Genomic DNA, 15,530 nt, shown 5'->3' on the forward strand with positions numbered 1-15,530 from the left:
AAACGCGTAGCTCCAGCATTTTCTATCTGTATTTATACTAATCCTGACACCATGTATTGAATGTTCTATCTATTAGAGTGATATACTTTTTGTTTTTATTATGTATTAATAAAGATTTATGAATTTTTAAAAAAAAATAACAGTTGTGTACCGTTGCTATGTTACAAGAACATGTGCATACTTTGACTGTTTGTAGAGGCACATTCAAACCCCCTTTTCTTCTTGTAGGGACGTAGTCTTGACCCTTCCATAGGGACAGGCCTATGCCCTTGCTGGAATTCCCTCCATTGTTTGCATATGGGGGCAGGTGCCATTATAATCTCTGATTAAAAAGACCCCAATCCCCCCTTCCATCCATACTGTCTGTAGTTCTAAAACTACCAAACCCAGCAATGGCCCTGATGGGGCACTTTGTCTAGCAGCAGTGCAAGTGGTTCAGAAGTTGAAAAGGTTCTGAACCCAAAACCAACTGATTTCTGCAAGACATTTATAGAATCCATGAAAATTGGAAAAGGATCCCCTAGATGGGACTTTACTGGCCTAACTGTATTGTACCATCAAAATGATGAAATAGAATATCAACAAAGTATATAGAATCATATAAAATGTATTTGCAATGAATTAAAAAGAAAACACAACAATAGTGGCTAGTGTATAGAAATTCAACATGATATAAACAAGTATCCAGAGATGTATAGTAACTAAGTAGAACTACTTCACTACTGTACTTAAGTACTGAAAGGCGGTATCTGTACTTTCCTAGAGTATAATTTTTTTCTCTTACTTCCACTTTTACTTCACTGCATTTTTTCAATGATTTCAATACTTCTACTCCGATATTTTTTTTTTGTGCTGCATAGTTACTCGTTACTATTATAAAAATTACCACTGCCAGAACAGTAGATGGCAGGTTTCATGAAGCTCAAAACATGTGTATTATCAGCGCATACGAAAATAAATGCTACTGTATGTATAAATAAAAGCTGCATTTGAAATAATAAAAAACAATATGATGTTCAAACTTTTGACTTCTTTCTTTAATAACTACATAACACAGTACTTGTACTTTTACTTTCAGTACTTGAGTAGCAATTTTTTTTCAAAACTACTGGTACTTTTACTTTCAGTACTTGAGTAGCAACATTTTTAAAAAAAACTACTTGCAATACTTAAGTACATAAAATGTTGAATACTTTAGTACTTCTACTCAAGTCACTTTTTGATGGAGCACTTGTACTTTTACTCAAGTATGGGTTTCGAGTACTTTATACCAGTGGTCCTCAGGGCCCACTAACAGGCCAGGTTTACAAGATAGCTGAAATACATCCCAGGTGATATAAGTTGCTGCTCAGTGATTGCATTACTCTAGTCTGCATCTCCCTAAGGTAATACTTAAAATCTGGCCTGTTAGTGGGCCCTGAGGACCGGAGTTGAGGACCACTGCTTTATACAACTCTGCAAGTATCTGTGGATCTGTATGGATCACTAGACTACTGTGATGGATGAACCATGGCAAAAAAGGCAAAAAGGCCCCCAGGGTGCCTTTTATAATATACGTCTTCATTTTGATATTACACTACAGTTAGGCCAATAAAGTCCCACCTAGTGGGTCCTTTTCTAATATTCTATAATATTGGGATGTAGGCCTTACTTCTTGATATACCTCGCCCTCAGTGCTCTTATCTTTATAGGATCCATGACCGCCAATGACCTAGAAAATCAGTATTATGAGATCTTAGCAATAATTTAATAGCTGTCCAAGAAATGTAACTACCCCGTGGATCATCTCACTTATCAAATAATAAAAGGACAATTCAGGGGAAACCTAAGACTTGAACAAAAAAAAAAAAAGAAGAAGAATAGTATACAGGATATAATTTCCCCTGTGATCCAAGATGGTAGAACACAAATTTAATATACAGAGTAGCAGAAACAAAAGTAGAATGCTGCCTCTATCAATCACCGAATGTTCTCTTCTGGCATCCAGCTAGTAGAAACCCCTATTTGGATCTAAATGACTCCATTACATTGTTACAGTGCCCATTTGTGAGGAGAATATTAATTTCTCATTAGCCTCCATGAAGTTTCTGTGAGTGCAGACACTATCCAGTCTGTACAATTCAGGCTGAGAGCCATTAAGTAATAATTCTTCTCATGACAGCACTTCAAGGATATGATAATGTTTGGATAACCAGCAATATCAATTTAAATTAAGGTCATTTTTGCATCTATGTACGTAATGGCTAACCGTAAAATAACCATATACATTTTTACGGTACAGAATAGAAATTAAATGATGGCCTTGTCTTGTAGAGAAAGTGTAATGATCATTTGGAGCACATATGCAGGGAGTCATTCTACGAAGTCCAAAGGACAAGTTATAATGTTGTTTGTTATGTTTAAGCACCAACTACTCTGTTGGGACAATTAACCCAGTGAGCGCACTGGCCAAATTCACTAACTGAGCACAGACACCAAAGTACAAATGTTCAAGAACACTGAAGAACCACTGCTCCAGGTAAGTCCATGGCTGGCTATCCACACCCCACACACCTGCCGAGAGGGTGCTCAACCAGCTTGCACACAATAAACAATAGAGATCCTGGATGGCTGCACTCCAACAAGCAGAATCATATGTACTGGGGGAAAAAGAGCAAGGTTGACACTTTTTGTGCTTTATGAATAAGTCCTATTGCACGAAACAGGTCAACCGTGCTCTTGGTTCCCCACTGCATGCGATTCTGCCTTTTGGAATTTTATCATATCAATAAAGTGGATCAGTTGGAGTGCAGCCATCTGGGGTCTCTATTGTTTACACATGTTCAAGCTCAACATGGCAACCTGGTTTTGCATCATCTGCTGTTCAGTCTTGAAGGAAACAGATAAATATGGATGCTATCTTTGCTAATTGAAGACTTATTAACTGGGTGTCACGCTTATACTGAAACTTCACTCCTTGGATGCCCCTCAGCCCATAAAAGCAGCCCTTGCCACAATTATTGTCTAGGAAATATATGCTATGAGCCTATGACGCCTTCTGGGATATGTACGTCAATTATCCCATGATGCTTCACTTTCATTCACAGAAATCAGACAGGTGTGCCTGGTGGGGATCTTCAGGGTGTCCGGCTGCTGGAACCATGACATCAGGAGCGGTGAATAGTGGTGGAGGACACAGACTAACAGTGGCATAGCAAGATGTTATCAAAGCTGCATCAAAAATGTTTTTGATAACGCCTTGGTAGGAAGGGGAAACGCGTCAAAGCACTTCCGGTCACGGCAAACCAACGACGTCACTTCCTGGATTCCGTGGAACACATGCCGGCGGCGTTCCCGGAAGTATTTAGATATTGTGAGATCGCTCCATGGGACTGCATTTTCTTTCCTATATGCGTGCCAACTACTTTTATTCTGTAAGTATTCTACTAATTGGATAATAAACATTTATATGCGGACTTCACTATGTCGGTCATTTCTTTCCTTTGAGCCGCCCAGAGGAAGGCAAAATACAGGATCTTACAGGGGTTCATTTGGATGAGTCCTATTCTGTGGATTTTCAATAAGACTCATTCAACCTTCTATGAAGGTCCATCGTTTCTGGTGAGTGGGGTCCCAAAGGGATTCGGGACACTTTTGCACCGTTTGGAGCACTACAGCATCCTATATAATAGCAGCACTTCAAGCACCTTTTGCACATCATATTGGACCACTTTCTAGCACTTTCTATCATATATTTTGCACATTTCTATTGGACTTTTTTCTACAGCATTTGCACAAGATACTGAATTTCTAGCACTTTAGTATTTGCACAAAAACATTTTTTTTGCACTAATTATGATTCCAGCACGATTGCACTTTATTGCCTTATGTTTACATATTTATTGCTATTACATTGGTTATATATTTATTTTTTGAGAGTTACACCATTGATTATTTTGCAAGCGCTGTTTTTTGCATATAATTACTGTAATGTGTCTAATATGTGTATTTCTTATGATCATCAGCTCCATCTAGTGGCCATAATGCAGTATTTTTCCTGAAATACCACAATAAAGAAAATACAAAATCAGGAAAATACTATATCATGGCCACTAGATGGAGCTGAAAAAAAAATCCACAATTACATGGATTATTTGCAACAGCTGTATTAGCCACTCGCACAGTGAATCTTTGATAAATAGACGCCTAAGTGTTAAACAAAATAGCAAAAACAATTAATAAAGGACAAATTCTCGGTAACTCTCAAAAAACCTATGCTTATTTCAGGCCCAGAGATGGAGTTCTTTCTTCTGCTCCTTTACCATGCCACTTTTCTGCCAGTACACCACCTATACCCATCGGCTTCATTATATTTAGTTCTTAGATGGGTAAAATACTCCTGCATATGCTAGCTAGGCTACTTGGTTTTGACCATACTCCGTAAGTACTGTTGCTAGCAATAATCAGATGAATCACACAAATCCATAAATCAGGATTACTTCCTTGGCTGCACTGTACTGAGGATGCAAAGAAAGCCTCTGTAGTGTAACTGAATAAGGATTGATGACAGATGTGTGACCCAATCATGGCCAACTCTGATGTTTGTGCAAATCAGGAGTGGTATGTCAGTTTTAAGTACAACATTGATAACGAATGAAAAATGTCCATGACTACTAAACTACCTCTAGGCTTTTACCTACTCAACACCTCATGTAACTTTTAAAGCTAAAGATTAAAGGCGGATAAAGTAGGAGATACACGATAATGCAACTTTGAATCAAAAACATTAATAAATGCTTATATACATGTAGCACAGCCCCCTAGAGGACTGCTGAGAATTACACTTTCTGGATTCCCCTAGGTTACCTGTAGCAACTGACAGCAGATAAACAGCAATGAAAGTCCCTGGTTCAGTCAATAATCAATCCAGGGGATGTTGTTTTTGTGTTTTTATTTGGAACTTGGATAGGAGAAGGGATGAGTGGGATACTCCCAACTATTAACTATTCTTGAGGACAGCTAACTGTAGAATGCGCAAGACCGCTGCTTCACCTTGCCACTGAAGTGAAGATACTTTAGAGGTTCCTGCTTGGACTTCAGGGTTCTAACTTGGCACCCCCTTTACTCTCACTGCCTATGTGCCGACACCCGTCCGCTGACTCTAGCCACTGGAGCGGTCCCCTTCCTGGGCAGACCCCTGGGCAAGTTGTTCTGTACTCACGGACACGGTTTTTCCAGAACCACAGTTGCCTCTAACTCCACTAGTCAGCTTCCACTGGACCTCTGGGTTTGGCCACACTTTATGGTTCACTAAGCCGAATACCTGTGACCACCTTCCACAGCTTCAGAAGAAGAGACAGCCATCACCCTCCTTCTAGGGATTTGGCTTTCTGCCCAAAGAAACTCTGCCACATGTATCCTTGGCTTTTATAGCATATACCAGGATGCACCACTTGTCTGTGCCAGCCCACCGAGGCAACCAAAAAAGCCTGTGTGTCACTAGCTGGGATTTTGCCACTGTCCAACAGGCCTCCCTATAGGGCACAGTGGGGACACTCCCTCAGCCCAGATGAATCACACATCAGACACACTGAACAGGCCTAACTAGTGATCATGCTCCCCTGATAAGCAGAAGTGCAGCTTTATTTTGCCTGCTGCTGTCCTGATAGGCAGGCAGAGCCAAACCTACTCTCCCTACGTAGCACCTATCTAGGAGGGTGCTACATATAAATACACATACATACATACATGTGTTTTTCAATACATGGAGTGTAAGTGCCTGAATTGGATTTTGGATTCAGCCTCGTGCAATTTTCTGTACAGCTGAGCTGGGACTGGCAGAGGGAGAAACAGCACACAGAGCCAATCCGTTGAGTTGCAATGCTCATGCGCTAACCAGGAAGATTCTGATAGTTGGAGAGAACATATTGAGTGAAACAAGCTGATCAGTCTGTTGCTTTTTCTTCACTTTCCACACACAGATTAGGTGAAGGACAGGAACTTTAAGTGTTACTTTTACAGCAGCAGAGAAAATTAGGTCTCCTGCTGCTCCATACAGGGCTGTGCTGCGTGGCAGAGCTGTGTAAATCTCAGAGTTGGATGAAGAGAAATACAAATCCTATTGCAATTAGTGATCGACTGATATTGTTTTTTTATTGCCGATACCGATATTTTGGTCATCGCATTTCGGTATCGGCCGATATTGGCTGATATTTTCGTACATTAACATTTTTTTTAATTTATTTATTTATTTTTTTTACAGGTACTCTTTCGGAGGGATCTGGGGGTCTATAAGACCCCAAACCCATCCTCTGCATTTAAAAGCATTCAAAACGGCAAGTTTGGCTGTTTTGAATTTGGCGCCGAGTACCCGGAAGTGATGTCATGACATCACGTCCAGGTTTTTACATGGAGACCAGATCAGAGCCTAATGAGGCTTTGATCGGGTGTTCTCTTCGGCGGGCGTGCAGGATGGTGGCCCGGGTCTCCCGGAGGGACGGGAGATTTGGGCAAGCCGCGGAAGGCGGCGGAGGGGGCATCTCCTCCCGATCCTTGTAATGACAGCCAAGCGGCTTCTCAGCTGCATCGGTTGTCATTATAAGACAGCCGACCGTCGGCTATGGACGCCGGTACTGGGGTGATGACACTAGCTGCCGGCATCACTCCAGTACATGCACTTTCCCGAAATATCGGTAATATCGGTAACCTCAGGGGCCAATTCCGATATATCGGGGAAAGTGCGTATCGGCCGATCTCTAATTGCATGTAAACCAGTACCTTATCTGTGTATTAACAAATTCAGGTTTAAAGGGTTAGTTCACCCACTAGTCCAAACTGAACTTACGTCTGGGGTTGCCAAGCTGTCAGCACCCTTGCAACCACTCCAGTAGTCCAGGGATTTTAAGTTGTCACTCTTCTGCCTCTTCTCTCTCAGCCCTTCTGGCAAGGACCAGATGGAAAGCTATGTGGCAATATGGAAGTAGTACCACCTTGAGGTCAAAACTGTGCTCGCTTTTGTCAGCAAGCTCCTAATATTGGGCTGCCAATACTGTGAAATTCAGTAGATCCTGACTGATTTAAAGGCTAAGTTCATATTTTCTAGAAAATACCCTAAGCATTTAAGGGGGCCCCAGTAGATATTAAAACACTATACAGATTTTTAAAATACTTATTCAGTTTTTTGTCATACCTTTAGGCAATTTGGGTCCCTCTATAAGCTTGGTTGAAAAACTCTTGAAAAAAATTACCAATCCCCACTTCTTATTTTGTTGCAAGGAAGTAAAAAAACATTTCCAAACATAAGGCAGATAGAGAGACTGCCCTAAGGACCATATGGATGAGCCACCGGGGATTGGTTACTTAAAACAAATTATAGAAATAGAAGTGAAGTATCACAATTTTTTATTGTACAAGAAATCAATGAGTAAAAATACAATAGAAAAACAGGAACCACCCACCATCGCCAATAACAAAAGGCAACGTCTTCACTGTGCAAACAGGTGCGCCGTACACCCCACTCACATCAAACAAATAACACGCTCATCCCAATAACCTTATGGAGCATATAAACAATATCAATAGGCTATATGGCACAACCTTCTGAGATAGTAACAGGTACAGGGCAGAAATTATTGGGCCAGTTTACCACCAGTCATGTAGGTGTGCGCTGACCGCCACCAGTCACACGCCACACTACCGTCTCACATGGGAGGCTGTCACGGGATCCTGCATTGAGGCGGATATGCGCCTGTACTGGCGGAGCGCAGCAATCATCTGTGGCAGCATTACGGGTGTAGCAATATTTCCAGGCATTGGGCCTGAGGTAGGTCTGCCATTGTTACCGGAAACACTTCCAACACATTTAAGTTGAAAACCCAAGTGTGAGAACGGAGACAATGACCATTCCAGCATCTTTGGTTTGTGTTGTTTATTTGATAATGGGGATGGGAGAAGGGAATGAGTGGGATACTCCTCTGGCTCAACTAGGTTAAACTGGGACACTTTGTAGAAAAATGCCTATTAGCGCTGTCCTGACGCCAGCTGAATGCCGACCAATGCTTCCTGGCGCTTTAAATACCGTTCTGCTGAAACTTGGATTTTAGCTCCTTGGTTAACTCAGAAGATCCAGGACTGTAATGATCCTTGACTCTTGACACATTCTGTAAAAGCTCAAAAAGTAATGTGTATGACTCCCTCCAGCCCTTCACTGACTGAGGTAGCTCCTTGTAACTGCTTGTACTGCTGCAACTCTTAACACTGCACACTTAACTCTCCAGGGCCCAACCGCTGGCAGCCCCTCTACACTTCCAGGGTCCTTTCACTAGGCAACCCCCTTTACACTTGCAGGCACTAGGATTGCTGGGACCTTCACCGGAGTAGTACACTCTACACTAGGCAGACCCCAGGAGCAGTTCACAGTACTCACGACCATGGAAGGCTTTCCTGGAACTGAACCCCTCTTTCTCCACTGGTCCTCGGCACACCGGATCCTCTCTGCAGCTCAGCTCTCCCTTCTGGATACTCAGGCAGCCACCCTAAGACTCCCGATCCTTCTGACAGGAGGAGAGACACTCATTGATTTTTTTGTACAATAGAATTTGTGATACTTCACTTTGTTCTATTTCTACAATTTTTGTTAAGTAACCAATCCCCAGTGGCTCATCCATATGATCCTTAGGGCATCTCTACCTGCCTGATGTTTGGATATGCTTGTGGTTTGGCTATAGAGCCCCACTTTATTCTGAGTGAGTGGGAGGGTTATTAGAGGCCCTTTTTTGGATACCTCAACATTTTCCCTTATGTTTATGTCTTATGTTTTTTCTAAGGAAGTGAAAACAATTGGATGCTCACTCCTAGCTTTACAGGAGATAAAACCAAAAGGTCTATATTTTAGGGTGTGTTTGTTTGTGGTAAAACCCAGCTCTGAACACACAGTTGGCTACAGGGACACATGGAATAAAATCGATTGCTCCAAACCCTTTCCATAAATAAGGTATACCGTCTTGCTTTTTTTGTGCCTTGGGACCAAAGTGTTTATTTGAATGCATTTTCTTTTTAAATGTAATACTATTCTTGATGGTATCTAATAACTGTTTTTTTTTTTTGTAACAGATCACCATATGGTCTACTATGTTGCCTAACAAAGCAGTACTGAGGTACAATTATAAAATGTTGCAACTACGAAAATTGTTCTCGGAGATCACCAGTGACCCCTTTTCCGAGCGCTGAGCAGACTGGAGGAGTTGCTGTAATGACATCCATTTCTGCTGCATTGACAAATTTCTCTTTTTTTGAATCTGCGGGGTTGCTCAAAAACAAAATAATAAAGAATGCAAGGCGCCTGACAGGGGCAAGGCTCAACTGGTTCCACCAAAAGGCCCAGGGGACCCCCTTTAAATAAAATCTTGCCAGTGTTGTGTACGTGCTAGGCCATGAGGTAACAGAAATTGCCCCGCACTTTGCCAAAACCCCTAGCCCATAGAGGTGCTGTGCAGGCAAAACAAAGTGACATGGCCATTTTCACACCGTGGGGTTTCAAAAACCTTAGTGTTACTAAGTGCACCCCTGGGATGACTAACTTCCAGGGGGCACAGACATCACATATTCACTGCCCCCCAGTCAATGGCCAGACAAGGTCGACTCATTGAAATTAGTAGGAACTGGACCCCTCCAGCCTTCTCAACGGAATTACTCCCATGGGTGCCCTGGTTTCTGATCCAGCTGATACTAGCCTTTGGAGACCCCATCATACAAGCGGGGACACTATACAGTCAGCCATTCCTGCCAAAAAGACCAGAATAGTGGCATAGCACCCCACTGGACACTGGATAAGAACAGATAATACACTTGATCCTAGCCAAAAGGCTTATTGATTCAGGCACTGCACATCTCTTATAATCTAGAGATCATTAACATCTAGTAAGACGCTAAGGCTGGCCATACATGATACAATTTTCTTACAATTTTCTGTACAAATTTCTTGAAATTTACCTTCAACTATGTAGTACAAAGGCCTGCCTAATTGGATACAAGTGAAAAGTGCTGTTTAGCTTTGACCTCATATTATGTGGTTTGTGGTAAATCTAACAGAAAATTGTACAACAAAAGTTGAACATGTATGGCCAGCCTTAGACATTCAGTGGTGAGCGACAGAGAGGCACTGGAAGGCACAATTTCAAGGTTGCAACATTTATTATGAACTTTATAAACTTTTATTTATTCACTTTCATACACTTTGTGGGTTTAGCAAATTTTATTATTTTTCACTTTATTCATACAAATTTGGTTATTGAGTTGGCACCTTTAAGGGATTGCACACCTTTTTGTTTGGGATTCAGGTCTTCTATTCAGACCAGTTTTGTGCTGCATCCTGCTAAAACATTTATTTCACTAAGAGTAAAATATTTTTTTGTTTACTGAGGTACAATGACTTCCCTGTGTAGTAGACCCCCTATGCTGCCGGACTCTGTATTAGTTGTATAGGATACTCTAGAACTATTTAAGCCTATGCAAAGTTAAGACTAAAAAGGCATTAGAGAATTCCAATTAGCTAATTTCTTGTGACAATCCAGTGTTCGTGTAGGAGCCACTGCAACAGATTGTTAACCATACCTTGGGAACCCTGTTCCTTTAAAACAACAATCTGGCTTTTCTGCACAGACACCCCCCTTGATGAGCCGCAACCCTTTATCCTCCTGTGTACAAGGCTGTCAGAGCTAACAAAGACAATCTAGCTGTACACAGTGCAGCTCGACTATGACAAAGCAGGAACAAAAGAGTACCAGGAGATGCATTACACTCAAAGATAACACAAACCCCTGGGAGGAAGCCAGCGGGGAAGAAGAACACATGTCCACAGTAATGTAATGACTAACTTGACAAAAAAATATCTAACAGTGATCTCCTCTCTTCTATATTATAAGCAAATGCCAGAACTGACATTGATAACTGAAGAAACCATTTTAGAAGACAAGGTCAGGGCCAGCGAGCAGCTGTATATCAACTTGTTAAAGAGGTTAGGGATGTACTAGGTTCTCTTATAAACCAGCTACCCCAGAGTAGCATTAATATCATAAAATCTATTAAACTGTCTTTATGGTCTGCCATTGCCATTTTTCATTAGTCTGCAATGCCAGGCTCTCCATAAAAATATATTGCAAATACATTCTACACAAATGTATATACTACGGATACTGAAATAAAAATTCAAAACCAAACTCAAGTTAGGCTGTGTGACAAATACTTTGCTGACAAACCTTATGTACAGTATGTGTTGAAAATTATTCACATGACGGAAGGTGGAAGGTGCAGTCAAGCAATGATTACACGTTAAGACATTTTTTATAACTTTGCTGTGAAGGTGTGAAGTTTGGCTTGGGCCATAAGCATCCAAGGTGGCCATAGACACATTTGGCCATTTCGTTTTTAAAAAAAATCAGTTCATGTGAGGCTGAGATCAAGTTAATAAAGCTATAGGTAGATAGGCATGTTATACACTTTCTAGGTGTTTTAGCACAACACATACAGAGGTTAGCCATTGTAACAAATCATTTTGCAGATCAAACCGTAAACTTTATGCATTTTAATCATATAAGTACAAGTACTAATTTGCTTAGAGTTCCTTTATACTCCAGAGCCAAGGACAGTTTAGCGGTGCTCAAGGAACCTCAAATGCTGCCATTCTCAAGTAAGGTTCTGTGGAACCCTAAGTTTCCTCCAGATGTTGCTAAGGGGTTTCTTGAGAAATGTGCAATTTCTGCTCTCAAATAAGCAACCACTAAAGACAATGATTTTTTTAGCTATTAATAAGGGGTTAGTCTTCCCATTGACCTCTAATGTGAGGAGCATTCTTGCCACTGGCCATCACAATAAGGCTCCATAAGTTGTAGATATAGCAATAATTAAAGATCAGAAAGTTATTTCAATGGTTCTCTCATGTTAAAAGTTTGAGAATGGCTGCCCAAAATGGGTAATGCATCTAGTGCTGCCTGTAACATTATCTATTGGTTATGTCAGAGATGTAGTTTCATTGACTTCATTTAATTTCAAAAGATAAACTAGAAGGACTGGTTTAAGTACTAAACAATTATGGGAAGATGGGGACTTAAGACTTACTTTTTGCTTTTTCATTCTTCCTTGATGGTCTCCACCGTATACAGGACTTGTGCTCATCTAGGTAGTAAAAGCGAACTAGACCTTTGGAACTACCTCGTAGTTTGATCATTTGGGTCCCGGCTTGCATAGAACTCATACATCTTTCCACTGCAAGGAAAGAAAAACAAAAATTTACTATACAGCTCCGAGAAGCAAAGGCAACAAGCAAGTCTGAGTCATTGTAAGGCTACAAGTGCTCTCCTAGCCTCCACCTGGCCCTTACAGTTCTGCACAAACTCCAATGTCACTGTTTGTCCATGTCTGATAGAATTAGTTGTATACTTGGATCGCAGTAAGCACATTTATATCAAACAGAAACCTAAAAAGTACAGTATATGTAGGCATAACCTTTATTTCGTTTTGAATAGAAAAGGGCATGAGCCAGACTATTTGTTGAGTTTTTATTGCTGCCTGTGTCTCCAATGGGGAGATTCACCTCTGTTTGTACTGGCTCTGAATTTAGAGTCGCCACTAGAACAAGAAGTGAGGGATTAACCTCAGGACAACGGTCTAAATAGGTAGTTCTCAATTTGGGAGACTTCTTCCAACTTCCTGTTGTGTCTCTGGCACAGGGAGTAAAGGGAAATTTCCCCAAGGACATCTGGACAGCAAAAAAAAACAACCTCACAGGGATCTAACCCTTGCCTACTTTATCAAAAAACAAACAAAATTTTATTTTACACTTTAAAAAAATGTCAGAATGTAAGGAGTACAAGTGTCAAAGTGGCACAAAGGCTAATAAGGAATATGTTCAGGAGTCATCTCAACAAATCAAGCATTGGAGAGCACAAAGGAACAGATTTGTTTTTTTGTTATAGCAAGAACTGAGCTTTCAAAATATCTTTTTAGAACCATTATTACCCTGCTCAGGCCATAGTAGTGTTCGTGCATAATACATAAAATATTTGGTGTTAACCAATGTATACAATATTTAGGTAAATAGTGAAAACAAAAATCAACTAGATGCAAATTTATGCCCAGGACATAGCTAATCTCCATGTGTAAATGTATGAAAACACTGTTATTTTTTCATGCCAATTCCTCAGTGGGTTGCAGAGGATTCACAGCTTGGTAAACAGTTGAGCACTTGGCTTAGAACTTCATGTATTAGAGCCAATGCGGTGTGGCTGTAAAGGAAAAGGTAGAGACGCTTCTCGAAATGTCTCTAAGCAGAAAGGTAGAATATAATAAATGTTTCAGCCCCAATGGGGCTCAGATCATAATTTGAAATATTGAAAAAAAAGGTATAAATTCATTAAAAATTAAAGATATTCCTAATGACGGCGCACTGCAGAAAACACCAAGTCACAAATCAGAAAGGGCCACTGGTGCATAGCAGAAGCATTTCTTATGTATATTTTTAAGGACACAATGAAACAAATCTACAGTTTCTGTTTTAAGATGTGTTTGTCGAGGACCATCTACTACTAGTGGTGTATTTGGCATTACTGTGCTACAATTAGAACTCAAATTTCTGCAAGCATAAAAACATAGGACCCATGGGAGTTCCACAGTTGAAAGGAAAACATGAGAAAGCTGAGCTGGAATTTGCTAAAATGCATGTTGACAAACCAAAATGCTTCCCTGAGAATGCCTCTTGGACAGAAGGCAAAACTGAGGTTTTTGGAAGGTCACATCAGCTCTGTGTACTCCGATGAAAAAAATTAAGTTTTCATAGAAAAGAACACCATATCTACTGTGTAACAGAGGTGGCTCAGTTATGTTTTGAGCCTGCTTTGTTGCATCTGGCATGGGGTGGTGCCTAGAACCTGTGCAACACACAATGAAATCCTAAATCTATTGAGATGTCCTGATTAGAAACACACTGCCCAGTATCTGAAAGCTCTGCCTCAGTCACAGGTCATGTGTCCTCCAATATGATGGTGACCCAAAACACATCTAAAACCATGCAAGTATGGCTAAGAACCAAACATTGGACTATTCGGAAGGGCCTTCTATGAGCCCTGATCTAAATCCCACTAAACATATGGAAAGAGCCAAGTCTGGAGAGGGCTCAGTTTAAATTCAAGACAGATGGAGCAGTTTTTTCAAGAAGAATTGTCAAGCTATCTGTCGACAGGTGAAGAAGTCTAATTCAAAGCTACAGAAATCACCTATCTGCAGTAATTTCCTCTAAAGGTTAGTCAGCAAAATATTAGGTCAAAGGGTCCCATCATCTTTGTCCATGCCATTTCAATTTTTTATATATTTAAAATATTCTGTCAAATGATCAATCAAATCGATCTGAGTTTTATCAAAAGATAATGGCCGAAGCTTTTTTTGACCATACATCTCTACGGAGTAACAGGAATGCACTGCATGTCAGCAAAAATTAAGGAGCCGCTCCAGGCTCTGGAACGATCCTGTCCATATTGTTGGGCTGTCTGACAGTTGTTTCCGCCTCTCATCACGTGTCTAAGATGTGCCTGCCCGCTTTCCAGCCCACATTCCAGTGAGCGCTGGAGGTGCAGAGTGAAGGGTGGCGACTGACAGTCACTGCTCTCCACTCCAAGCAGACTGAGAACTGAGCCATTGCTTAAAGCCAGTGCAGAACAGGTGCAGCATCACACAGATGCTGCAGCATAGAGGGAAGTATGAAGTTTTTTTTCTTAATTTCCATACTTTTCCTTTAGATATAGAATAATAAAAAGGTATTTTTGTGGTTTAATGTTTTTCAGAGAAACTAGTGGGTTCTTCTTATTTCCTGAAAGGGCACAAATACACACACACACACACACACACACACACACACACACACACACACACACACTAGTTCATGATACCAAACAGTATGTTACCAATGTGATACTGCTGAACTAACGCTGACCCCAGTCTTTTAGACTTTTCAAGTGGTTTTGGACAGCAGTCATCAGCAATTTATACAGTTTTATATTTAATATTTATACTATGTGGCAGGAATAAGGGCAGTTTGCCTTTATCCAAGTAATAATCTTTTGGGATTGAAAGCTGGTTAAAATTGCTAGAAAATTTCTGCCAGTATTCGCAGTGGTTTACAGAATGGAACCCCTGCTCCCCCTGGTCCTGTTTCTATTGCATCTGTTGCATCCTCTCCTCTACTACCGGACGGAGGTCCAATTCTAGCACAAAGTCCCAGGAAATGTACTCTGCATTCTAATTCTTAGCAGCTAGAGAACCACATGCAGTAATCTTAGTAAGATAAATGTAGAACTGTACTGACACAACATCAATGCTCCTTTATAACCTTGCAACGTTCTGTCTCCTGCCATGTGGTTTATATGGCATGCCATTGGGAAGGCAAAAGTCAAAAACATTAATCTTATAAAATGTACAGGACAAGGATGGGGAAATAAATTAGTTCAATATGTCAAAAAAGCCCCAGATATCCTCTACATTCTCTTTTGAATTATGGTGAAAGT

At 40.8% G+C, this 15,530-nt stretch overlaps 1 protein-coding gene across 5 annotated transcripts in view; it reads right to left on the bottom strand.

Moving 5' to 3' along the window:
* PLCH2 (phospholipase C eta 2) overlaps positions 1-15,530 on the bottom strand; it is a 1,017,756-nt gene that overhangs the window by 305,763 nt on the left and 696,463 nt on the right. For all 5 annotated transcript variants that reach the window (XM_082273768.1, XM_082273764.1, XM_082273765.1 and 2 more), the window contains one exon: positions 12,094-12,240. In XM_082273768.1, coding sequence (XP_082129894.1) covers positions 12,094-12,240 — 147 coding nt within the window. The remainder of the gene's footprint in view (positions 1-12,093; positions 12,241-15,530) is intronic.

This window comes from Pelophylax lessonae (assembly GCF_965119305.1).
Source record: "Pelophylax lessonae genome assembly, chromosome: 12".
Taxonomy (NCBI): Eukaryota; Metazoa; Chordata; class Amphibia; order Anura; family Ranidae; genus Pelophylax; species Pelophylax lessonae.